General features: G+C 34.4%; 1 protein-coding gene across 20 annotated transcripts; it reads left to right on the plus strand.

Moving 5' to 3' along the window:
- The first annotated feature begins 8297 nt into the window (after positions 1-8297).
- wupA (wings up A) lies at positions 8298-26462 on the plus strand. 20 transcript variants are annotated; one of them, XM_034969128.2, is made up of 12 exons: positions 8298-8436; positions 11033-11071; positions 12706-12723; positions 13247-13375; positions 13655-13778; positions 13977-14077; positions 17490-17533; positions 17979-18120; positions 19501-19518; positions 21256-21297; positions 25495-25585; positions 26235-26462. In XM_034969128.2, the coding sequence occupies exons 2-12, from the start codon at positions 11057-11059 to the stop codon at positions 26237-26239; spliced, it is 729 nt and encodes a 242-aa protein (XP_034825019.1). In that variant the 5' UTR covers positions 8298-8436; positions 11033-11056; the 3' UTR covers positions 26240-26462. The 20 variants fall into 20 exon arrangements, with proteins under 20 accessions (XP_034825019.1, XP_034825020.1, XP_034825018.1 ...); XM_034969129.2 differs by lacking the exon at positions 13977-14077 and adding an exon at positions 14452-14552; XM_034969127.2 differs by lacking the exon at positions 13977-14077 and adding an exon at positions 14989-15089.
- The last annotated feature ends 1153 nt before the right edge of the window (positions 26463-27615 follow it).

Consider the following 27615-nt stretch of genomic DNA (forward strand, 5'->3'; position numbering starts at 1 on the left):
CCATTAGGGAATCTCCAAGGAACACGCCAGCTACAGCGCGACGTGATATATCTAATGATGCATAGATTATCCACAGTCATCTTTAGTGAGAAAATCTCAAATTATAAAACCATTTCCCCGCGACATTTCCACTTGTATTGATGGTAGATTTTCTTCCTGTAATCAAAAGAAAAAGCGTTATGAAAAATTCCATTTTTACAGCACAATACATTTATTTATTAGGTAAAATGAATAGATTTCTCTGGAATGACTGGAAAAGTTATTTATTCGAAGTCAAGCGAGAATATTGCTATCGACAGAATATTTCCGTTGGAACTCTGCTCTAACAAAGGCTTTTAAATTGCCTTACATTTTGATCGATCGAACTGGTAGAGGACGGGATTTAGAGTGGGTTGTGTAAGTGCAAAGTGACATCAAATTTCATATTTGAAGGGATCATTTTCTAGGAAACTTTTAAAGAAAAGGGGTAAAAAAATTTTCGGTTTTCATTTTTGTAATATGCATCCGACAAGATGCAATGAGAAAAAGCTATGAAATAAATTAGAAATGAGATCAAAATTCATGTGTGAAGTTTCTTGGGAATCGGTTCAATTATCACAATAATCATCAGAAATCGTCTCCTCTCAGAAAGAGAAAGGCATCGGTCACCACCGCACTGCCAGAGTGCGGATTGGTAGACTCCATACACCTTTGAGAGCAATATTGAGAACTCCTAGGCAGCCATGCGGCTTTCCTCAAGATGTTTTCCTTCATTATTAAAGCAAGTGATAATCATATTTTATATAAACGCACATAGCTCCGAAAAGTTGAGAATTGATTAGTAGAATGGATAAAATCCCTTGTAAGATTTTTACTAAAAATATTAAGTACTAGATGATGCCCGCGACTTCGTCAGCGTGGATTTAGGTTTTTTAAGAAACCCGTGGGAACTCTTTAATTTCCTGGGATAAAAAGTAGTCATTCCTATATGTCCTTCCCAGGGATGTAAGCTAACCCTGTACCAAATTTGATCAAAATCGGTTAAACTGTTGGGCCGTGAAAAGCTAGGAGACAGACAGGCAGACAGACGGACAGACAGACACACTTTCGCATTTATAATATTAGTATGGATATAGACAAAAGTGAAGCTAATAAAACAGCTTAAAAATATAAACATGTGTTGATTTGGAATGCCCTATCGATTCACATATTTCTATCAATACAATAGATCCTGGATTACTCAATTCGCGCTATAAAATGAATTCAGGAATAAATATAAACAGGGATGTGCTAGCGGATTTGAATAGACATAACAATTTGAAACGGCTATTTAAATACCATTGTGCTTAATGTTTTGGTCATTTTGATAACAAAATAACTCCTAAATGTTCACGAGAATGGCTTATGTCCCAATCGATTAAAACATTTATTATAGTACTAGCTGATGCCGGCGACATCGTGCGCGTGGATTTATGTTTTTGAAAATCCCGTAGGAACTCTATGATTTTCCGGGATAAAAAGTAGCCTATGTCACTCTTCAGGTCTTAAACTATACCCATGTAAAAAATCACGTCGATCCGTTGCTCCGTTGAGACGTGATTGAAGGACAAACCAACAAACCAATAAACCAACAAACCAACAAATCAACACACTTTCACATTTATAATAGGGGTAGTGATACGAAGCAATCCGAATATCAAAAGGGTTTTATGTAATATTGTTAATCACATTGCACCAACGTCAATATTATCTAAGAAAGCATAATTATTATTTCATTGATTTGCAATTAATCAGGCGAGTCGAATTTCTAGACTCAACCGCTTATATCATTACAGGCATATTTTGGGTGCGTCTGAAGTCACCAATAAACCAATAAAATTTTGAAAGGCAAACCAATAAACCGAAAATTAAACACACACATTTATAATATGTGAAATGTCTGCGTGGAATTAGGTTAACAAAAATACGATGGGAAATCTTTGATTTAACGAGATAAAAAGTAGCCTATGTTTTTTCCCGGGATGCAAGCTATATCTGTGCCAAATTTCGTCAAAATCGATTGAACGGATGGGCCGTGAAAGGCTAGCAGACAGAGTCAGAGAGAGAGAGTCAGACAGACAGACAGACACACTTTCGCATTTATAATATTAGTAAGTATGGAGGATGTTTCACCTGTATTGTATTACACTAGTAAAGTTAAAGACATCAACCAATTTGCCCTAAACACCCATTACAAAGATGGTAATTAGGATAAAGAGCACACAAAAAACATAAAAGCTCGGCACTCGGCAGTACCAATTATGTACACCCAATGGTTTTAAAGCGTTGGTTTCAATTTTCGCTGATAGCTTTTCATTGCTCCCATTTTGTAGGCATTCATAGAAAAAGGCTTTTAGGCTGATCGATGCAGTGCATCTATAACAAACTGCCGATAAAAATCAAGCTTTTTAATTTGAGTAAAATAACGTTACCACGTATATTATAGCTTACCGCAATTTCATCATTGTGGATTTATTTTGAAGTTTTAAAGATACTTACCGTTGGAATTTCTACAAATCCTTTCTTAGTTTAAGCCTAACTTGCGAAAGGAATCTCTTGCTAGAGTAAAATTTGAATTGTATAGGTTGATAACAGACAGCTTCAAATTTTGTATAAATAGATATCAAACTGCTAACTAACAGCCAACAACTGCTAATAGACGAAGTCCGTAAACCAAATCTATATATATATATATATATATATATATATATGTCAGTCAGGATTTAGAATTTTATATATATATATATATATATATATATATATATATATATATATATATATATATATATATATATATATATATATATATATATATATAAAATTCTAAATCCTGACTGACTGACTGACATATTATATATCAACGCACAGCCTAAGCCGCTGGTCATAGAGACATGAAATTTTGAGGGTGTGTTCTTTGTAAAGAGTAGGTATCGACTAAGAAAGGAGTTTTTTAATTCTTAAATTCTAAAATTTAATTCCACCCCTAAGTGGGTTAAATGGGGGATGGAAGTTTGTATGAAAGGCCGTCATTTTTGAAGTTACATCGATGAAAATTGGTATTTAAGCTTTCGGAAAAAAATTAAAAAGTATGTATTTCACGATTTTCGGAAACTCCACTACCAAGGGGGTTAAATAGGGGATGAAAGTTTGTATGAAAGTCCGTCATTTTTCAAGTTATTTTCAGGAAAATTGGTATTTGGATTTTCGGTAACAAATGAAGAAATATGTATTTCAGAATTTTTGGAAATGCCTCACCTCGATTTTCTAAATTCCACCCGAGCGAAGCCGGGGCGGGTCAGCTAGCTTCATATACTTTGTAAATTCAATATTTGCTGATTGGAAGGTAATATTTGAAACAGCCGTTTTCGCAACTTTTCGCTTGAAGCTCTTTCATTAATTGTTTGCTTTCATTCTCGTTTTTGGCGGAAAAAGAAAAGTTTATAGAATTTGACTTTTCAGAGCGAAAACATTTAAAAGCTTAATCCCCTTTTTACGGTCTTTTCAAAACTTTATTTTCCATTCTTGCATGACATTTCTCCGCGGGAAAGTTTCGCGGTATTGTATTTTGCGAAATTTTGCGCCATTTTGTACTTTTAAGCACACCCTAATGTTTCTTTTAATTACCTGTTAATTAATGTATTACTTATACATAAAATTAAAAGTTCTGAACGACTGACTTATATATCAATGCACAGACCCTAAACTGCTTACAAACAATACGCCGTAGCAGCCCGTATTACAGATGATCAATTATTATTTATAACAAACTTCCTAACAATATTGAAGAAGAAACAAAAGAAGTCACCTTTAAGAGAAAATTAAAACAATGGTTAATACAAAAATGCTTTTATAATATACAAGAATTCCTAACTGCATAAACCTCAATAGCGTGACGCAGCTGTTAATGACATCTGATAATGACATTGTAATAATAATTTAACTAAGACCTTTTGTAGTGACTTTTCTTTTTAAGTATATTATTTACTGATGACAAAAAGCTGTGATAGCCTAGCGGTTAGGACGTCCACCTTCTAATCGGAGGAGGTCGAGAGTTCGATCTCGGGCATGCACCTGTACTTTTCGAAGTTACGTGTGTTTTAAGTAATTAAATATCACTTGCTTTAACAGTAAAGGGAGATCGTGAGGGAAACCTGCATGCCTGAGAGAGTTCTCCACAATGTGAAGTCTACCAATCCACACATGGCCAACGTGGTAGACTATGACCAAAATCCTTCTCACTCTGAGAGGAGACCCGTTCTCTGTAGTGAGCCGGCGATGGGTTGATCATGATAATATTTGCTGATATTTTACATATTATGAAGATGGATTACACTTGTATACAACTAATGAGCTAGTAATTATAACACGTACCTACCTATTGTTATTTCGGCTACAATGGAAAATTGCCAAAACGGTAAAAATACTACATCATCAAGCACTAAAATAACATTCCGATGCCTAAAATTTTCATTGTAAAGGTCTAGGTATATTGAGGAAGGCTTGTGCTGTAAAGCGAAAATACCTTACTAAAGTGCGGATGTGACTGCCCACTAAGCTGATTTCTAGACCCATGAAACTTAATTGGGTATTTGACTACTTACGTCAAAAATAAATTATTTCTCAGTGATTATTATATAGAATATTAAATAAAATCCACGTCTTTTGTTAGTTTTAAGTGTAGTAACAATTTTAAATTATCGATTAAACTAAAAAAGTACGTCATTATTATGTGACGTCACATTCCAGAGAATATCGCATACTAAGTGCGCGTTTTGACGTTTGATAAAAAGTTACCTACTAGTTGTCAAATACCGTATTACAGATAAGTAGGTATAGATAGATAAGTAAAACTATTGCTCTATACACGTGGTATCGGCTATCCTAAATAAACACTACCTTTAACTAACAGTATCAATGTTAAATAGATCCTGTGACAACTTCGTAGTTCAACCAGCGGAAGTTTCGTGTTTACATAGTCAAGGGTGCAATAATTATTATTATTTATTATTTATTATTATACCATAATGTGCACTGTCCTTACAGGGTAGTCCTAATGCGACAGTGCACTCTAATCTATATTATACCTATTAACAATTATACTTAAAATAAAAAAAATAAAAAAAAATTTACAACGATAATAAAATTATTAATCTACTACTTAACGGCTATCTTATGAATAACTAATAATCCACATTGCTATCCTTGTGAGCTCAGTCAGAGAGCAACAAAAAATATCTATTCTTTCGGCTATTAAGTGTGCGGGTGCGGAGTGCGCGCGTCAGCGGCGCCTGCCTGAGCAAGTTGGTACGCCCGTACGGCACCGCCAGCAGCGGCGGCCGGCGTCTCCGCTCCACGTACCTCTCCGGGGCACACAGACTAACCTGCGCCAATATGTCTGCATCGCAAACCTTCCCTCTCAATATCTTGAAGATATATGTAACGAGCGCAAGTTCCCTCCTTACCCTCAGCTCGTTATATCCTACCATCCCTAGAACAAACAATGTTGGGTACATTCGAGGATAATATGGATATACCCCATACAGCCTCATATACAAGTACCTGACAAACTTGTTCTGTACCCTCTCCAACATCATACAATATTTGGTTTCATGAGGAGCCCAGATGACTGCATTACCTTCTAATTGGCTTCTTACAAGCGCATTGTATAAGGTAATAATACGTAGGTATCGATGTCTTGGCATGTATATTTACAGCAAATATCTTTCGAGTATTTAAAAAATATGTGTGATGTCCTCACTTGCGCGACCAAAGCTACTACAAAGCGGGAACGTCAGCTGCGCGGCGGTCACCTCCCACGATAAAATGGTTCTATGCACTGCACACCTACGCAACCGTAGACCTGCACGTATAGATTCCTACATCTCGCGTACATGACGCGCAGGTGTGGTCGCAGATTTGCGTGACGGCATATCGCTTCCTATTCCAGTATGTGTACTACGTACCTTGCATTATATACATTTAACGGGTTTCTCATATACTAAAAAAAATTATGCCTCCTACAAAAATCTATCCATCTCCTCTAGGTACTACACCATTCAAAGAAAACTATTTTAATTATTTCACGCAGAAACAAACCAAAATCTACTGAGATTCTAAAACAGGCAGAAAGAAGGAAGAATAAAATATATTCTAAAAGTATATATGTAATTATTATGTAGTCCTTATAGATCCCAAAAATCAGACAAGGATCAAATACGTAAAGCCTGCTTTATCTTATCAAAATGTAGAAAAGGCAAAGATCAAAGACCATACAGCTTACTTATAGAAACAACAACGAAAATCACCTGAATTACTCTATTTTTTTATTTGGACCAAAAATTAGTACTTAATAGTAAAATGATAACAAATGGACAATGAATCACTTATCTAAGGGCGCCTTTAAATTTATCGCAGTATCGCGCAGAGGCAGCCCGGCTGCAGCGCTGCAGCCGCGCTGCTTTTTATTCAAGTAAAGTAAACTTTCATTTTGTAAAACCACATCACCACACAACCATATAATTTCGAACCAGTTTCGAACGATGAACTGACGCGCGGCCGCAACGCGGGTGTAGTGCTGCAGTCGTGCGTTTTTAGGGTTCCGTAGTAAACAAGGAACCGTCCGTCTGTCTGTCCGTCCGTCCTCGGTTAATCTCAGAGACTATTAGTGCTAGAAATCTGTAATTTGGCATGGGTATAAACATTAATTACGCCGACAAAATGGTGAAATAATATTTTTATAAATATATTTTTTTAGGGTAGCTCCCCTACATGTAAAGTGAGGATGAACTTTTCTTCTCGTCTATCCCATAGTGTGGGGTATCGTTGAATATACGTCTTTTAAAAACATTGTGGGTGTGGGAACATCATTTTTCGATTTCTAGATTCATTTGTAAAATATGATGTTTTAAAGTGCTAATTTTTATTAGAGTCGTGTCCCTTGTCTCTATCAGCCAAATGGAAGTATAATATATGAACGTGAAAAAATTCACAGCAGTAGTATATATATAATCAATTTTAAAGGAAAACTATCAGGGCTATGTAAAGTGCGCAGGTTAAGGAGTTATATCTGTTTTTTGAGGATTGTGACTACGGAACCCTACACTGCGCGTGGCCCGCCAGGCACTTGGCCGGTTTTATTTATAATATGGATTTACAAAGCAGCGCGGCACTTTGCGGCTCTGCTTTGTAACTTTTGCTTTTGCACTTTGCAGCAAATTTGAAAACGCCCTTATTGTTCATTTTAAACACCTAGAGAACACACACACATTACACAATACCTTTCCTTATTCCCTGAACGGTTCATTAAAAAAATGATTGCAAGGTCTCGCTGCGATCGCTTTCAAAGGATTAAACAAAACTCGAGTGAGCCAAAAGTTACGCTTGTGCAGGTATCCTGAACAAACAACACGAGTGATAAAGGTACTTCCAACAAAGCCGGAAACTCCTCTACCAGTACATAATATATTAACACTTCAGTTGTAAAATAGCTATTCCAAGTTACTTTGTTGACTTTACTCTGGAGTTTAATAACAATAATTAGGGTTCCGTACCTAAAGGTGCCAACGGGACCAAAATTTGTATTTTCTCAAAATTTGTATGAAAGTCCGTCATTTCCGTCAGAAATAAATGCTTAAGAATTATTGGAAATTCCATTCCCTCACTGATTTTTACAAATTGCAATCGAGCGAAGCCGGGGCGGATTTCAAGTGATCCTAATAAGTTGACATAACTACGGTAAATACATACACTACTGCTTTTATTGCCTCGTTGGTCTTATCACTAATGTCTATCTTATTTGGCTACAAATCATGAAGTCCCGGGTTGGGCCAAGTAACTATTGGGTTTTAGATTTTTCTGTCAAAAAATTCTCATTAGTAGCCCAGAGTTGGGAAGTTAGCGGTGTTCCCTTGCGTTAGAAAGCCTTTTTTCTGTGCCTGATCTCTCTCCAGTCGTGTCGTATTGCCGTCCAACCAGACTTTGAGAATGACGGAATAAAGAGTGCAGTTGTAGGTATTTGTGCACAAAGTCGTGCTCGTAAAGATTAGCCGCTGTAACTGAAATTCTGTCGGGAGGAACATATTATATACCTTTACCTATTCGTAACTCATGGCTGCACACCATGGCTCAACAACTGCCCGGCATGTTCAATGTTTATAAGATCAAATATTCAAATGGAGCTTACACGTTGTGTTATTTCGGTGTTGGTGTCAAAACGACACTGCTCTAAAAATGACTGCGAAGGGGAAGCCGGGGGGAATCGATGCACAGAAGAAAGGGGGAAAGAGGGGAAAAGTGTGCGCGGGGGGGTTGCGCCTACGCATTGCCCACCGCACCTTGCCGCCCGCTGACCGCCAGTCAGCAACTGTGACTCGTGTTGGCTGAACCATCTGTAGGGCCATCTTCTTTTTCTTTTCGTAGGTGAGTCCGTGAAGTTTTCTATACTAACCACTCGAAAAATTGACATGGCCCACCGTTGAGTGCAAAAGTGAAGTGATACGGCCACGGCGTGCAATGGATTTGAAACGTGTGTGTGAAAATAATATGTTCATGGCGAAAATTTTCTACCGCGCGTCAAAGTGGTGCCGTAGTATGTCAAAGTTAAAATAATTCGGATTCCGTGCCGATTGATAAGTTAATCGTATGTTATGACGTCATCGATAAATATAGTTTCAACTTTCAACATCCGATTCTGAGGATCCGGCTTCAGGACTTGGCATTGAAATGAAACGGTTTCAACTTACAGTTAAATTTTATTCATTGATTTTTTAACTTCAATAATAAGGAGTTTCGATGATTCGATGCAATTTTTTTCTCTTGAAACTTTATTTAATTCAGGAAATTATTTGTTTATATGCTATTTTTTTACTTTTATTTGAAGTTCTTAGACCTAAAGTTTATGAACAGCATTTTTGAAACAGTTTAAGTAAACTTTATGATTGTAAATGATACAATGAAAATAGTATTTTGATACAATCAATTAACAATGATTGTAGAATAGAATAATTTTTTTTATTCAAATATACTTTTGAAAGCTTTTGATTATAAATTAGGACTCCTAATTTATAATCGAAAGCTTTGCTTCGAAATATGTTTTGATTCGACCGTAGCATTAACAATTGAAGCCTGATTACGCTTATAATTTTTTTTTAATGATTGCTATATAATTAAAAACTATATTAAAAAGTTTAAAATTCTTAATTTGTTTAAATTTAATTTTCTTTTAAAATAAAAATGTTTTTATTCCGATTAAGATTATTAAAACCTAGTACTAATTTAAAATAATAAGATTATAGTTTTTTTGTCATACAAAAGAATCTATTTTATTGATTTAATGATAGTTTAAAAAATATCTAATTACATAAATACCTACGTCCATAGAGCTCAACGTCTGAAAGGTTTGTAATCTAAGTCGACCGTTTGCGACCAAATTAGGATGCGCGGGAGTGCCAGCCAGCCTATTTCAGTAGCCCGCGCCGCCCGAGCGGTGTCGACTACGACCGAGTTTCCCCGAACTCACTCGAAGTTAAATGCGGCACCAGCCACCAGCATTACGTTAAGAGCGCACGTTGTACCAAAAACCACGTTTTCCACCCGTAATAAATTCAACCTGACCTAATTTAGATCTAGAATGCATTTCAGCCGTATTATGCAACATTTTTGTCAACTCAACAAAACGTAAGGCTTAAGCGTTTTAAAATTACTGGGATATACCTACGTTTTTGCGTAAATGTTAAAATATCAAATATCAGTTTCCTACATCTGGGTATTGGCGAAGGTCCAAATAGCTTCAACTAACAGATTTTAATGTATAGCAAGGTATTCGTCTAATGTGATTGAAATACATTCCATATATAATATTATTTGCAATAATTAAGTTTCTGCTTTCGATAGCTCATCAGCTTGAACAGCCCTTTTATTAGTTATTTGTTTATTTGATCAGCCAATCCAAGATGTAAAAGTTAAAGTATCTTTTTTACATATAAGTATCTTTTTGACACTGATATATTATGATCAGCTTTGTAGACTACTACTAGACTGCTGTAGGTAGACTGTAGCTTCAGATAAAGTTCAAGGTCAATGCCTGTCATCTGCCAATTACCAGACTTAACTTTGATCTGTTTCTCTTTTGAAGAACATTTCACTATGGCCTTTGCCTATGCCACGATATACAAAAGTGCCTAGGTACTATCTATTTTGTGCCTAGGGCTAGGTACCTACTGTAGATTAGAATTATATTTTTGTAGCGTGAGATCTCGGTTTCAATTAAATTAAATTCTTAGCCAATTCAGTCATTTATAATTTCTAAATTGCCTCAGGTCTGGTCTCAGGGGAGGCTTTAGCAACGGTTAGTAACTGTCATCAAGCTCAGCGAAAGCCTTATTAGCCTTATTATTCTACTTCATCATCATGATCAACCCATCGCCGGCTCACTACAGAACACGGGTCTCCTCTCGGAGTGAGAAGGGTTTTGGCCATAGTCTACTACGAGTATCATTCACGATTGGTAGACTTTCCTCACGATGTTTTCCTTCACCGTTAAAGCAAGTGATCTTTAATCATTACAACGCACGTTATCCGAAAAGTTAGAGGTTAGAGATGCCCGGGATCGAACTTCCCGACATCCGATTAGAAGACGGACGTCCTAACCGCTAGGCTATGACAGCTTTATAAATTCTACTTAGAAAATATAATCTACCTAATTCATATCTGTCCTTTTGAAAAATTATCTCTGGAATATCCAAAATTTTCAATGTATTTCTAAGCAAAACTCTCCCCCGAGGAAATCATAAAATACAGGGATTCAATTAAAACGGATGGATGATAAAAGTGGCTTGTTTTCTTTATTAATGGATGAACAATTTTCGTAATTAACTTGGTCCTGAATTTAATTTAAGTCTCGCTATGGAATTTGGTATCGTTGAAAAAATATTACTTTCATGATAATATTACGAGCGGATCTTTCTTTTTTTCGCAAAATAAGCAGTTTAAAAAATGTTACCTATTCTTTTTACAGGTCACCCCAATCCACACAAACACAATGGCGGATGATGAAGTGAGGTAAGCTTGTAAATTAATTATAATTATATAAAAAAATATAAAATACTTTGCTTTTATAGGTTAAAAGTATGCTTTATACGTGAATGGTAAGTATCACTTTCATTTTTCGGTAACCATTAATAAAGTAGTGATAGTGAAAATTGTTACATATTTATTTCCCAATAACTATTAAGTCTATTTATTAAACAAAGTAACAAACAAACAAAAACACTCATCTCTGCTGTTCTTAGTCAATTTTAAGGTAGCTACTTCTTGAAACTAATGTGAAAATTTCTTTAGACGCTTTGGACAATTAAGAAATGGGTAAACACTTCAAGGTCGCGTCATCGACTTGCTAATATTGATAGTGCTCAGAGTGCCAGTAAATGTAAAAACGATTGAATTTTTATGGTTTTAATTCACAAATTTTGAAATTTAAATTTTGAATACTACAATGAATTTGAAAATCCAAAAAGAAACCACTGTCCTTTCAAAGTTTCAAGTTTTCACTTTTGTCGGCAGTCATCACTGATTGTCGATTTTTCAAATTTTCAAATGATAAAATCTTAATTTTGTTAACATTTGTTTTTTTATTACTTTTCTTTCATTGCATCATCGCATCATCCGGTCATCGACATCTGGATTACAACCAATCTGCTTGATGACGACAATCAACAGTATTGAATTCTTTCTCTCATCGAGACACAGGTAGAGTATGATGAGTGACTAACAACAAACTTCCATTACTCACATAACATTACTGTACACAAAGACCAGGTACATTTTTTAAAATCATTACCGTTAAGTACTATAGAAGCATTAAATACATATTCCTACTTACTGAGGAAAGAATTCTTCGCAGTATTTTTTTAAATCATATACCTAATTTAAAGGAGGTGCTTATAACTTTATACGACACCTGTCATAACTATATATAACTATTTATGTAGGTGTTTCTAAAGTTTTTAATACAGAAATGTACAATAATATCAATATTTAACATACTTAATGAGAAATTATATTTTTAGAATTTTTTTATGTAGGCAGGTATACCTGCTTCGAAATATCTGTTGGTAAATAGCCGTATATCGAATGTTTTAGTAGAATATTTATTTTATAATAACTAATCTTTCCTTCGTAATTGAGATTTTACAGATATTTTGTAAATTACATATTATTTTGTTGAAAATGTCGTAAGTTGGTCGATAAATTCGAAATATTTTTTGTTCTTTTTTCGGCCTATTAATATTGTTACAAACACTAAAATATTTAATAATAATACCAAAAAAATGGCGTCAATGTTGATTTATATCGCTTTCGTTATTCACACACCAGTTTTTACACCATTTGTGATTCACACACATTGCGTTTTTCAATGCACAATAACAATATTTTGAATGATTAAAACATGCAATGTTTATTAATATTATTATTACGTAAAATATTTATTATACTACTTACTGCCACACAATGCTTATCTACACTGCACATTTTTAAAGATGATGAATTAAATAATATGTGTAACTTCTTTATTATTAAAATAAACGTTATATTTTTGTTTTTGAAAAAGTTTTTACTAAAACACAAACACACTAACCAACTGAATCTATTAAAGATACCCTCTCTATAATGTTAATTTTTCTTTTACAGAAAAAGCGTCTCGATGAGGTAAAGTAAAGAAGATTAAGAAGAAATACACATACACAAATACACACTCATACTCATACTCATATAATAACAAACAAATAACTCATATAACAACATTTTGTTAAAGAATCTTTATCAGTTATTTTTAAAACAAAATATACATATAAGATATAAAACATTTTTCTCTGTAAACTCCTGATGAAAAAATAATGTCCAAAATATTAGTAAAATGCATTTCACTTGTGTTTATAGCATTAAAATACGCAAAAAATCCATTTATCAAAACACACTCGCACACTATATTGAAGCGAAGCTTCACAGAAGTCTAAAGATGACCCAATTCACAAAAAGTAAAGCGAACTAATGTGACAATGATATTCGCCTCATTGATTAGGCAGCGTGTACACTATGAGCCCATAAATAGTAAGCGAGAGTAAAAGATTTTATATACAATACCTAAGAAGCTTCGCTACTGTCAAATTTCTCACAGCTTAGTATTACCAACCATTGTTCCTAATTCTACTGTGTCATGCAATGTCTCCAGGCGAAGAAGGCCAAACAGGCTGAAATTGACCGCAAGCGCGCTGAGGTGCGCAAGCGGATGGAGGAAGCCTCCAAGGCCAAAAAGGCGAAGAAAGGTTTCATGACACCAGAGAGAAAGAAGAAACTTAGGGTAAGTGTTCAGACAATCAAAGCTGTTTAGATAATAAATGCTGTTGAGACATTTCAAAAATATCCCATCCCATACTCAATTAATTCTTATTGCGGCTAGCTAACTGATTGACTGACTGATTTTTAAAATAGCTACTCCATAAAACTGGCTCCACTGTACCTTTATTCAGTTTTACCTACTCTTAAATGACGATAATAATTCAGACATATCGTCTGTTAAATAAAATAATAATTATTAATAATTCAACGAAAGATCTGATAGTGTCTTGGTAATTTGTAGTTGCTCCTCCGTAAAAAAGCCGCTGAGGAATTGAAGAAGGAACAGGAACGCAAAGCTGCCGAGAGAAGGCGCATCATCGAAGAGAGGTGCGGTAAACCCAAGAACGTTGACGATGCGAACGAAGGTAAATATTCATCTCCAAAAACAAACTACTCTTATATTAGATAAACATTTGTGGAAAGTTACAAATTCACGTATTTTTGTCTAGATATATCCATAACATCTGTAACTGTAATCATTTCTGTCATACATCTCACAAGGCAATGCAGAGTGAGGTCTTTGCAACATTGTTACCCATGTAAACTATCTATTCGCATTGTAGATACAGTTGCAAGGATTTGCAGAGAATACCACACCCGCATCAACAACCTAGAAGACCAAAAGTTCGATTTGGAATACATCGTTAAAAGGAAAGACATGGAGGTAGTGAGACGAGCCGAGCGGAAACCCTATTTATTGACAAACTTACAAAACTTACCAAACTTCTTCATTTTAATGCTGTGATGTCAAAATGCGTGTTGTCTATTGTCTTCGTCTATTTTAATATGTTTCTGCTGGTGTGCCAGGAAATCCCTCTGGCCTCTTATAATCTAATGCGCCTTTTCCTTCTGAGCTAAGTAGCTGTTAAGTCTAAGAACCAATAATTTACTTTCCTTTTTAATAATTCATTAAATTTCTCTCTAAGACTCATACTCTAGCTTACTTTCTATAATGTTAATACGCGAGCGCTGACGGAGACGGTTAGGTCTAGGACACGGAAGCTTAGCGGCGGGAGTAACTTGTGGTTGATGTTGTAGCCGCTCTCACGAGCATCATTACGGGATACCACCAGCGTATCGCGCGGCTCGAGGAGGAGAAGTACGACCACGAGATGGAAGTGGCCCGCAGAGCTCTTGAGGTCTGACCCGCTTTGCGCGTACAGCAGTCATGTATTACGCTCTACGTTTGAGTAGTTCATGCCGACAATGTGACTAGTAAACGACATTTATTTGTTTTCGCAGCAGACTCATTTTTATCACTTTAGGGAGCTGAAAATTAAAAAAAACTTAAATATCTAACTAATGTGGATAACAATAATGAAATTTTTGAATTCGCTAAAATAACTTCGTCCCGTTATCTGAATTGGAGCAATATAGAATGACAAGTGTAGATATTTCATCGAGTTTTAGTTAACAAAATCTTAAATTTTGTCGCAAATAGAATACCCACCTTTATATCATGTAGCTTCGCTTACGCTTCCATACCCTGTAAACCGACACCACCACCGGAATGAGAGGCGGACAGCGTCACTTTCAAAATTGTTTGTACGTTAAAATGTGATTGTTTTTCTTTAGCGGAACTGCAGACGATATGTCAAATGTACTGGCACAGAATATACAACCTTGAGGGGGATAAATATGAACTAGAACGAGCTATCCAAATTAGGAAAATGGAGGTAATCTGCATATTAGGATTGGGAATGCATATTCTGACGTGATCTGAGTTCATTATGATAGTTGTTACGACACGACATGATAGTTGAACGGCTCACCGCACACATGCACACGTCGCTCCGTCGACAAACGCAGGCCACTCACACAGATGCCCATGCTCATCATGCCGGCTAAATAATCTGTCTTTCCTTTTTCTATAGCATTGCTCAAGAGAATAATACAGGAGTATTATGACCGCTTGTATGTGTGTGAGGGCCAGAAGTGGGATTTGGAACATGAAGTCAGGAAAAGAGATTATGAGGTATTGACCCATGAATTATGACCATTGTGAATATCACAGTCATCGATTATGTAACAAACGTGCGCGTGTGACAATACGTGTTTACACTTTGATAATAATATAATGCTTTGTAAGTTTTCGGTTGTTTGCTGTTGGATTGTAAATAACGGTCGAAGCGCGGGTTAGTGGTGTACTCATAGAGCAGGGTGTGCCTGCGCGTTATTCGGCACCCGCGAACTGCGCCCGGTCGAGCCACGGTAAGGCATGCGGTGCAAAATCGATCTGCCGACATGGAGCTTACAAGATTAACACTAACGCCTGCTGCAGCCATCGGCGTAACACTGTTCTCATCCTCATGGACTGCCTCGCTGCATGACCGCTTTTCATCGTACCACCACCATTCACATCTCGATATCATGTCACACTCCATGTTTGTAACTGATGTCGTTAACGGCGACTCGTCGACGGAAGAAACTTCTGGTATTTCGTCGTTGGCATTGATTTTATCTTAGCGGCTTTAATTTTGCATGACATAGCAAATGATTAACAAGCATAAGAATCCCGATTAATATATATCCCTGATAGTATGGCACTTTAATATTAATCGATAATGACGGAAGCGACAGCATTAATCGAGTACCTACCAACCGTCGCTGCATTTGACCGTTTGATGCTTCATGTGTGGTGACAGCTTACTGGCCTTACTGAATTTTCTCTTTTTATTGATAACTTAGCAGTAGAATTACCGATATTGAATTGGAACGTTGGACGGGTTCCTCTATTGGCACACGCAAGTGCATAGTTTAAGTGAAACTTCTTGTTCCAAATCTCCAGCAATTCATGTATGTGCCGTTTGGTTTCGCGCGAAATGTTTGCGTGTTCGGATGCTGACACATTTATGTTACCTCTTTCCTGCGAACCCCGTATATGAGTAGTTGGACACCGAGTGCTAAATTAAAAGTGCCATGCTGTGGTCGATCCTTCTTATTCCTTTTCCTGCCCAGGCCGAGGAGATGGTGCCCTCGCTCGGGTACAAAACCACAACAACACACAACATCGACATACCCACATGATTTGCCGATCGATTTTGCACCGATACTCTTCTAAACACACTGCAACAGCGACGTTATGAATAAACGACTATTTATATGTAGTGAACTGATAATAATATAAATCAGATCGTTATTGTACATTTGTTAGTAAGATATAAATGAATTCGGCGCTCAATATTATACGACTTCGATAGCTATTGATAGGCAGGTAACCAATAAAAACAAAAATTGATGAAAAGTAACGAAAAGGATATTTTTATTGATCCATCATCGAAGTGGTAGAATATTGCCAGCGTTAAGTTTTTGCACTTGTGTTATATCCCGCACAGTGATTTAAAAATAGAAGAAAGTGCTGCTAAAGACCAGCTACCAGTTACAACGCACAAAGAACACGAGACAAAATTACACAACTAGCGGTTAGAGACATTGATATATTTAAGCGAAGAGCACAGGCAAAATACATCTTATCACAAATTGGATTTAGTTATAACTTACCTTGATGTGTATATGCAGACACATGGTGTAAACTGTTCTACAGCTCGCAAATAACACTGCCTAATCTTCGCTCAGTTCTCTACCTATCTTGTTTTGTGCTTTAGTCGTAATAATCAAGTAGTGTTTATCACCAAATTAGTTACATTTAAAACTTATTTGGAAATAAGTTATATCGATATTGCTCACTTCTAGTAGCTTACTTCAATGGTTATTTTAGCGCTTTCGTAGATTACCAATTTATTTTCTTTCTTATGCATGAGATTTTTTATAAATAATTTTAAGCTATTTTCATATTTTTTCGGAGTTTCACTTTTCTTATGGTGTTAAGATCTAATTGTGTGACATAATTTTATTAATAACATAAAACTTAAAAATTCTATATTCTCGTGTTACATTGAATTTTTATATTTTCCAATCTCTAAGCTTTTACACAATTATCTTAATTTTTTTATACTCATTACATATTATTTCAATCAATATTCAAAAGCATTTTTGCCAAAAGCATTCTATTAAACATTGTTTTCTGTTAAATTTATTTTTATATTGACTAATCATCTGCTTAAATATTTTCATAGATCTCCGACCTGAATACTCAAGTCAATGACCTCAGAGGAAAATTGTAAGTATATTACTATCAATAAAAATTTATTAGTAAAACTAGCTGCCCTGGCGAACTTCGTTCCGCCTAACAGTCGATCCAAATTTTTTAAATTTTTTTGCTCCGTAAGAACCATCCCCGTACTTCAAGGAATATTATAAAAAAAAGAATTGGCGAAATCGGTTCAGGTGTTCTCGAGATTTGCGATGAGCAACACATTTAGTGATTAATTTTTATATTATAGAGAAGATTATTACCATACTTTACCACGTCAAATTCTTCCCAGTTGACGGGTTCTCTACAGTCCTGCAAGTTATGTAAATGTTTGCGTATTGTAGACGATCTTATTGCTGGTGTTAAAAAAGTTACTTGTCAAAATTTTCTGCTAAGTTAATATCCACGTGGTTCTTAAAATTCGCATTTCTTCATATGAAATGTTCATCTTGGTTCTATATTTCACTTCTAGCGTCAAACCAACACTCAAGAAGGTGTCCAAATATGAAAACAAATTCGCCAAGCTGCAGAAGAAGGCTGCTGAATTCAACTTCCGTAATCAATTGAAGGTTGTCAAAAAGAAGGAATTCACCCTTGAAGAAGAAGACAAAGAGGTAAGCATATTTAAAATTTTGTACCTATAAAATAAATAATTAATACCTATTTTACGGAGGTGGTTAAGCTTTGTCTAATCATCATCATCATCACTGTCAACCGATTGATGCCGCCGGCCACCTGTATCCAGCTTGTGTAATACTCAAACTCAATCAATTGATTTTGAGAGAGTATGCAAATTTAACTGATCCGATTTATATTGGTCATGGTTATTATACTAATATTTGTTAATCATAAACTACTACGGAACTATAATGGTTAAAGATGGAGCCTTAAAGAACAAAAATAAGGATTAATGTTTATCTCCTTAACCGTAACCTACGTAAAAGAGAAGATATTATTAAATTGGTAAAATGTTTTTGTAAACATTAATAATTGGTTACCATAATATGGAATCATACAAGTTAGATTATATATAAGAATCTAAATATAACTAAGTAGGTATAGTTTAAGGATCTATCATAATTCATAACGAACCAATCATATTTTTTATTTTAAATATGACTATGACTACATCTTCTTTCTATAAATAACCTATAACCTATAGTAATATTTTCTTTAGTAACTATTTTAATCTATTCACTTCAATTAAAATCATCAATATTCCTTGCTGTTAAAAAATACCTATTCTTTTACATTGCATCTTATATTTCTTCCATTCCTGATAGTTCCACAATGTAGTGACTGTTTTATCAAACGAATTCTTAGAATATCTAACAAGAAGATTAACAGTTTAAGATATATTTTAGAAATGACGATAAAATGCAATATAACATTATCATTAATCATGTCCCAACAGGCCAAGAAAGCAGAGAAAGCTGATTGGGCTATCGGCAAGAAGTGAATTTGCTTTACATATGAATTATATTCAGACAACTATTTCCATCGCATCAACTCTATGATGATTAATTTATTCTAATTTATCATTTAATTTTATAATAAAAGTATTTGTTATTTATTGGTTAATTGTTTAAAATTTCCCATGAATGTCAAATCTGAAAAATAGAGGTGAGAAATGTTTGAAGCGCGAGCGTACATTATGCTTCTCCCCTGCGTATATTATGTGAATATTGTGCATAACATATTTTGTTTTATGAAAATCCTACTAGAGCTTCAGCTAAAACTTAAATCTTATAAAAATTGTTCTTCATGGCTTTGCAAATCTTGAGTTGTTAGGTTTAAATTCAATTTTTAATTTTTCTGTGCTAATATAAACACCTTCCTCGACTAACCATTCATTTTACCCATCACCTAAGATTAAGTATATTCCAGGTTCTACTTTACGTAGTCCTCATACATTTTTTTTTCTCTGAAAGTAATATAATTTAAATATTGCGATCTAGGCCCATGAATGGTTTCAATAATTACGATATTTACAGGGTGGTGCTGGCGCTAAGGTAACTCGATAAATCTGAGTAAAAAAAAGTTTTATCTAGATATCACCAGACGCATGTGAAAGATATAGCACATCTTAGATAAAACCATTTGTAGAATGGTTACTGGCTGTATTATATTATTATATCCCTATGACTTTTGATAACTATTTCTACAAAATTATCAAAATGTCTCCGAGTTCACAATATAATTTAAACTTTTCTACAGAGAGTAGAAATATAAGATAAAGAACTATCTATATACCTATCTATATTATTTTCAAATTGGAGTGTAATATTTACCGTAATTATTTGTGTGTCGATTTCGACTATGTATTAAGCCAAAATTAGTAATCGATCTATTATTCTGTCGTTATGTTATAACGTTGTTATTAGTCAAAAATTGTATGATATTTTTTGATAAATAACAACAACGTTGCTTAGTGATAGGTAGATTAAAGATAGGTTGATTATTATTATTATTAATTTTGGCCATTAGTCTATTCGATTTTGTGTATTACCTACCTGCCATTTATATAATACATTTAGTTGTTGACATTCTAAGTGATTCTTTATTACCTGAAATAGCCTGAAATATTTTAGTTCGTTACTTTTTGATATCATCTTGGAAAGTTAACAATTGTTTATTAATTTGTATTTGCGCTGAAAAATACACGCTTATTTTGATAGTGAAATATATTTTCCACTGCTCTATATATACGCTTCTATATACAAATGAAGATACAGTTTTAGGGGTTTGACACTGCAACGAGTAAAAATAGTTGCTTTATTAAAATACAAAGTTTAAATTTCTTAGTAAAAACTGTTACAAAGTTAAATATGTATGAAAACTTGAAGTTGCACAAACTATTACTGTGATTTTTATTCTTTCTTATACATATTAAATTTAAACTACGTTGTAACAGTTTTTTCTTTACTTTGGCCAAGACAATGCTTGTGTCTAGGACTAAGTAGTAATAGTAGATAGTCAAAAGGTTGGAACTTATGGCCTTTCATATTTCTAACCATCCTACAGTCAATACTTCATATAGAATTGAGGGTTATATTTTATTATATTTATTGCTCTATTAAATTGCACATTTCACACTTATATTGTCAGAAAACAATGGCTCTAGAATTTGATAATTAAATATATATTTGATAATTATTATATATTCATAATTTTGCTCTGCTAAATTTAAATAGAGCTATTTATTTTGTGAATAGTAGTAACTACCTATAAGTGATTCGGTATCTCAACATCCTCAGCTACAAGCTAGTATTATTTTTATAAATCAATTTCTTATCAGTTTTTAGCTGACTATGTTGAATCTAAATTAAATGCACAATTGTATATAAAACGTAGTATGCACCTTTATACAGCCTTGTTCTGTTCACGTATATGTCATATGTGTATACTATTGTATTCTAATTTATGCATATATGTATATTTATGTTATAAAAATTATTAGCCTTTGGTTTGTTAAACTCCTGTCCGGAAAACTTTAATTTATTATCTTTAAACTTTTTCTATGCTCTGTTATTAGGTAAAGTCAATATTGGAGACAGAAAAATGCTGTATGCGTTGTAAATATGCCTTAAAACAGACTATATTTATATATATGTACTTGTTTTAAGGTGTATGTAAAATTGTAGAAATTACATTTCGCCGGCAGCGGTGTTGAGTTGGTTTGAAGTAGCTGACGCTGTCGGTGTATATTTTCAAAAACATAATTCTAATATATTCATATTGTTTTACAGAAAAAGCCAGACTGGTCCAAGGGCAAGCCAGGAGACCAGAAGGTAAAAGAGGAAGAAGTTGAGGCATGAAGTGTTTCCCTATCATAAACTATTAATTGTAATGTGACCTAAACACCAGCTGACCAAAAAGCATTTTGAAATGAACCCCTTGCGACTAAGATGTTAGGGGTTAAATTTCCTTGAAAAATTCCTCCATCATTTTGTATGTATTTGCTAATGACCTAGAAACTTCGAACGTCAAAACCATTTTATGATTATTTATTTTTTAAATAATGTTTTTTGTAAGTTAATAATACGTTAAATAAATTAATTTCTGTATTATATTACATTTGGCTATGTGAGCTCATTTTTTCTCCTGTGGCCTATCCTTCCGATCCTTACATAATATAATATTCTCCTGTATTTTGTAATTTAGAGTAAAGGGTGGTAAATAATAAATAAAAATTATTTTCTGGAAAGATAGTAAAGAAAGTAATTAGAACTATATTACTAAACTAGTCTACATTATATACTTAGGTCCTGTTAATAAATATGGCTTACGTAATCTATGTGTTCTAATTTTCATAAGAATTTTGGTAAGAAAATTTAACAAATCTTCCCTTTACTATTAATATTATTATTGTTTTGTGTTTTTCCCACGAGTGTTTACCTCCTTTACCTTTTTACTTTCAATTATAAATTTATTACATACAGTGAAGGTATTTTTATGATAAATAATTACTAGAAAAATAGTATAGTATGATATATACATTAAGTTATAATATAAAATATATATTTAGCACAAAAAGTAGTATTCTACAACAGCACAGGTACACTATATTCAACTACATATTTACTATCAAGTAGGTAATATACGTAGGTACCAGTGGCGAAGGGTGAAAATCTGATAAAGGGAAGCCGGAAACGTACTTACCTAAAAGAATATCAGCTGTTCGATTTTTGTTTTCAAAACTTAATTTAGAAAAATTACTATCGTTACGTAACAAGAAATCTGTTAAACAACAATCTATGTGAATTAAGGCCATTTCTGATTTTGGCTTACCAAACTGAATCAAAATTACCGTGAACTTACCACTTATAAGTTATTAATCACATCCCCAATTTATTATATCAAAATAAAACACCACTAACAACTTAAACAAACAAGCATGGCCGCTTCACAAAAACAAATGTATCAATATCAAATCACCCTTCAAAATACAAAATACTCAAAATAGTAGCATGTACCTGTTAAAACAATAGTATTAATATAATTTTTAATTTGGAGGTATTATAGGGTAACTCGGATCCAACCGAGTTATTTACGTCAAATTTGTCTGACCTGTCAGAGTTCCAAATTCGTATTCGCTACTGGGCCAGACTAAATTGGTGTGCTCTTTATTAGTCGACCGTAGAGCGAGACAGACCTAGTTCGTTCCTTTCGCTTTCGCTAGGGAAATGAAAGAGATAAATACTAAGCAAAAATCTAACTAGGGAATCCGATATTTTACGGCTTGTATGGTGTAGGACTGTAGGTGTATGTTACTTACATTAGCTGTTATGTTTTTAACTTAAATTAGTACTTAATAACAACAAAAAAAAAATAGCATTTGTGACGATCGAACCTTTGTATTTACGAATGTATTACGGAATTTATGTGAATAGTACCTACTTACGCTATATTATGCCAATTCTTAAAGGGAAGCCGATAGGAATCGTGTTATATTGACTCTTCGCCGCTGGTAGGTACCATAGGCACCCATAGGTCTATTTTTAGTATCGCGCCCTTACTTAAGACGATATATTAATGTGTGATACAATCAATATTATATTACAATATGTACAGCAACTATTTATGTGTTTCATCTAGAACTTTCAAAAAAAATTACAGTTAGATAATTGTTATAGAAATACATAATGTAAACACATTAAACGTAAAAATACAAAATCAGACTACCACGTATTACCTGTCAGAAGTTTAGGACAAGAACCCCTGGATAAAGTACCCCTTACAACTATGAAGATGAAATTAAATATACTTACGTATATTTTTACAGTGATTTTATATTTACAACCTAAACTTAACTTTATTGCATATCATGTACAACTACCTAATCTACGAGTGAGAGGTAAGTTTTATAATCCTAATTAACTATGCTTTTAAAGAACAAAAAATAATTTCTAGAGTGCAGATACATAATAGATTAGAGCATAATATTTACTACTAAAAAAACTAATTATATAAAGTAAAGACTTTTTAGTATAAAAGGCAATTGATACCATTATTTACTTTGCTTTATTCAACAAGTATGAAATATTTGTTATTACAAGTACGTAAATTCAACTGTACATACTTCAATAATAATCAAATAAAATAAACAGTAATACATTTGGTTACTGATAAAACAAGTAAATATTTTACATTAATATTCATAGTAGGCTTAATTAAATGGCCTCCGATAAACGTAATAATTTAGATATGCTTTTGTTTTACCGAATGCAACCGTATGTTTTAAATCTTTTATTTATAGATACTTTTGATAAAGCAATAATTTTAACTACATTTTAGGATTCAGGTATTTATGTTTTTAGACACATTTTTTTTATTTTTTTTATTCAGATACAAGTTAGCCCTTGACTCCAATCTCACCTGGTGGTAAGTGATGATGCAGTCTAAGATGATAGCGGGCTAGCCTGGAAGGGGTATGGCAGTTTTTTATTAAACCCATACCCCTTTGGTTTCTACACGGCATCGTACCGGAACGCTAAATCGCTTGGCGGCACGGCTTTGCCAGTAGGATGGTAACTAGCCACGGCCGAAGCCTCCCACCAGACCAGACCAGTTTAGAAATTATAAAATTCCAAACCCCTGCCAGGAATCGAACCCGGGACCTCCCACTATTAAGACCACAGCGCTCACCACTGCGCCAGGGAGGTTGCAATAAGAAACAACAAAAAAAGTACTTAATGATTTGTGAATATCATGGGTCGTCGGTCGTCACGTCAAACGCTGCATAAATAAACGCTCTGAATTACAATAAATAGTTATAAATCTGAATAGCTTTAAAAATGTTATTCAGAAAATCTCAACAAAACACGTCTACATAATATTATTATCATCTAAATAATTCTTAAATATTAACAAAGTATAGGTAGGTATAGGTATATTTACTTATTATCATGTAGTAAATTACATTTTAAACATAAAATGATTAAAAGCTTATACAGTGTAATTGATTTAGCAAAAGCTTAGTGCTTAAATAGCTATACAAGTATGCTGGAAAAAAACTTGAGCAAATGAACAATATTGATTCTCTCTGAAGTCTCTGTGACAGACCGAAAGGTGCGCGAGAGATTTCTACCACGCGGGAGCACGAGCGGGAGAACGGAGCGATTGATTGATCAGTTGTCCCTTATTTTTAACCGACTTCAAAAAAAGGAGGAGGTTCTCAATTCGTCGGAATCTTTTTTTTTTTTTTTTTTTTTTTATGTATGTTCCCCGATTACTCGAAAACGCCTGGACCGATTTTGAAAATTCTTTTTTTGTTTGAAAGGGTATACTTCAAAGTTGGTCCCATTTCAATTTGGTGAAGATCTGATGAACATCTTCGAAGATAGATACTGGAACTCCTCAACGGATAAGAGTAAATTGCTCGCGATCAGTGTAATAGCTTAGTAAACAGTAGATTTTTAACCAGTCATAGCATAATTCCATGGGGCCACTAAAAATTGTGAAATAAATTTTTTTTACAAAAAAAATAAAAACCGACTTCGTTACACAAACACTAAAAATTGAAAAATAATTTAATTTATTACCGATTATATTATGTATACAAGAGTTAATATAGTTCCATAATAATATTTTTTGGGGTCGGTGCCAATGAGGTGCCATTGTGGAGTCCCATAAAAATATGAAGTCTAGACGATTCGCGCAGCTAAAGCTAATTGGCACCGGCACCAAAAAGTATTATTATGGAACTATATTAACTCTTGTATACATAATATAATCGGTAATAAATTAAATTATTTTTCAATTTTTAGTGTTTGTGTAACGAAGTCGGTTTTTATTTTTTTTGTAAAAAAAATTTATCTAAACCATGTTATTTATAATTTTCTCCCACTAGGAACGACACTGTCTGCTCAAGTTCTTCGTCAGATACTGTATCTATTTTGTTAATTAATACATGTCATGCTGGCTGCTACGCTTGTTACTCGTAAAAGTCATATGTATGAGACTGTATTATAATTTCTCGTGCACAGGAGGGTGCCCCTGGCGAAGCGCCCGCGACGCCGGCGGCGGGCGCGCCAGCCGCGGCACCCGCAGCTGCACCTGCACCCGCTGCAGCTACAGGTAAATATAGTAGGTACAGTAAGCGGCAGAAAATATTGTACATCGATTTTTAGAAAGAGATAGCGTTTTAGTAGAGCGTTGTCTCTATCGTTGAGACCGACAAGACGCCACATAGGTACATATGAGTGACATAGACAACGCTCTACGAAGCCGGAACCTCTTTCTAAAGGTCGATTTACAATATTTCCTGCCAGCTACTGAACAATATTATTGTGCTAGCTTATGCCCGCGACTTCGTCCGCGTGGACTACAAAAATTTCAAACCCCTGTTTTACCCCTTTAGGGATTGAATTTTCAAGAACCTTTCCTAACGGATGTCTACGTAATAATAGCTATCTGCTTGCCAAATTTATGCCCGATTCATCCAGTAGTTTGAACTGTGCGTTGATAGATCACCACACAAGCATCAGGCATAGCCCATCGGCCGAAGCCTCTCGCCAGGCCAGACCAGACCAGAGACGATTTTAGAAATGATAAGTTCCAAATTTTTTCAGTCCGTGATTTTATAGTACAGGATCTTTGAATAATATTTCTATATGTGCCCCGCCGAAAGTCGAACCCGGCGATTCACACTTATAAGAACAAAACTCACCACTACGACAGAGAAATTAGCTATAAGAAAAATAATGTTTTTTTTTCTGTTTTACAGCATAAATGGAAATCTAGGCTACGGAAAACCATCATCGGAAATCATCATCGACCGCTCCATCAAGATGATTATATTGTACACGTACTGTTCCATCTCATCGTGATATTAAACCATCATATTCATTATTGCGATTTATGACAACTGTAGTAACGTACGTGTATCATTCAATCTGCTATTGTTGTTAATTTTTTTACAAATATTATATAAATAAAAAATATCATTCGTTTATCAATGTTCTTTAATTTTTTACCTAAATTTTGATCTTTTTTCAAATATTTTACAATCAGAGCTTCGAACATAACTTTTGTCGTCGGAAACAAAAGTCTTAACCTTCTAGGTAGGTACTATTATAAAATTAATGGAAAGAGGTGACCTATTTCCATTAATCTTATGACCCTCAGAAATGAAAAATGTAATGCAGAGCGAACTCTACAATCTAAGGTGTTTCAACTCTATCCGAATCCTATTTAGTACTAGGCCAAGGCTGTATACGCATCTCCCTTCATGACTTCTTCTCAGATCAGAGCGTTTCTGGAACTCTTGTAGTTTAACTTACGTAATTTAACCATTACATCAATTTAAAAGTCAAAAAGTATATGGACTAAGAGCCAGCGCGTGCTAGACCTCCGTTATTTTATAAAAACTGAAAGTTTATCTGCGTATTGTCGCCAACACTGGGAGGAACGTTTGTTTGGATGTACAATGTTTGGATCATGGGTTAAAGTTTAAAAGTTTAAGGGTGTCTGGCAGGGGATTGTCACCATACTAAGTGTCTACCAATGCATGACGCGATTTCTAATACTAATCCGAAGAAAATATAAAAAAAATAGACTTTATACTTTGACGTAAGATTTTTTACACCTTTATCACCCAAAGCCAACATTATCCAAACAAACGTTCCTCCCCAGTGTTGGGGACAATACCCAGATAATCTTTTAGCTTTTATAAAAAAACGATGGTCTGGCACGCGCTGACTATCTCTCTCACTGTGAATGACTGTGTGTGTGTAACTGTGAATGTGTGTGACTTTGACTTAGTTGAAGCTAACTTCAGTAACGAGGTATTTAATACAAAAAAATTACACTCGAGTCGGATTCTTGAAAACCTTTTGAAAACCGAAAAAAAGATCTGCTTAATCAACTCATACAATTATTGGAAAAAGGTTAAACGGTTTATTGGTCTTAAGCCGGGTTAAACTGTTTATAAATTAGGCTGAGTCAGACGGTCGGAGCCCATACGCCCCGACCCTAGTATCTATCTCGACGTTTATTGCTCTGACCCTATACCGAACACATTTAAGGTGAATTATCCTTGTCCTTTCTCGGAGCTTATATTCTCTTTCACGATGTAATGTGAACCGCTTCAGAGAAGGGAAAGGTTG

This window comes from Maniola hyperantus, chromosome 6 (assembly GCF_902806685.2).
Source record: "Maniola hyperantus chromosome 6, iAphHyp1.2, whole genome shotgun sequence".
Lineage (NCBI taxonomy): Eukaryota > Metazoa > Arthropoda > Insecta > Lepidoptera > Nymphalidae > Maniola > Maniola hyperantus.

Bases quoted from the DNA above. Each gene is read 5' to 3' on its own strand.
- wupA (XM_034969128.2), top strand. The intron at 13,779-13,976 runs GTAAATATTCAT...TTCGCATTGTAG, and splicing joins CGTTGACGATGCGAACGAAG to ATACAGTTGCAAGGATTTGC. The intron at 17,534-17,978 runs GTAAGTATATTA...TTTCACTTCTAG, and splicing joins AATGACCTCAGAGGAAAATT to CGTCAAACCAACACTCAAGA.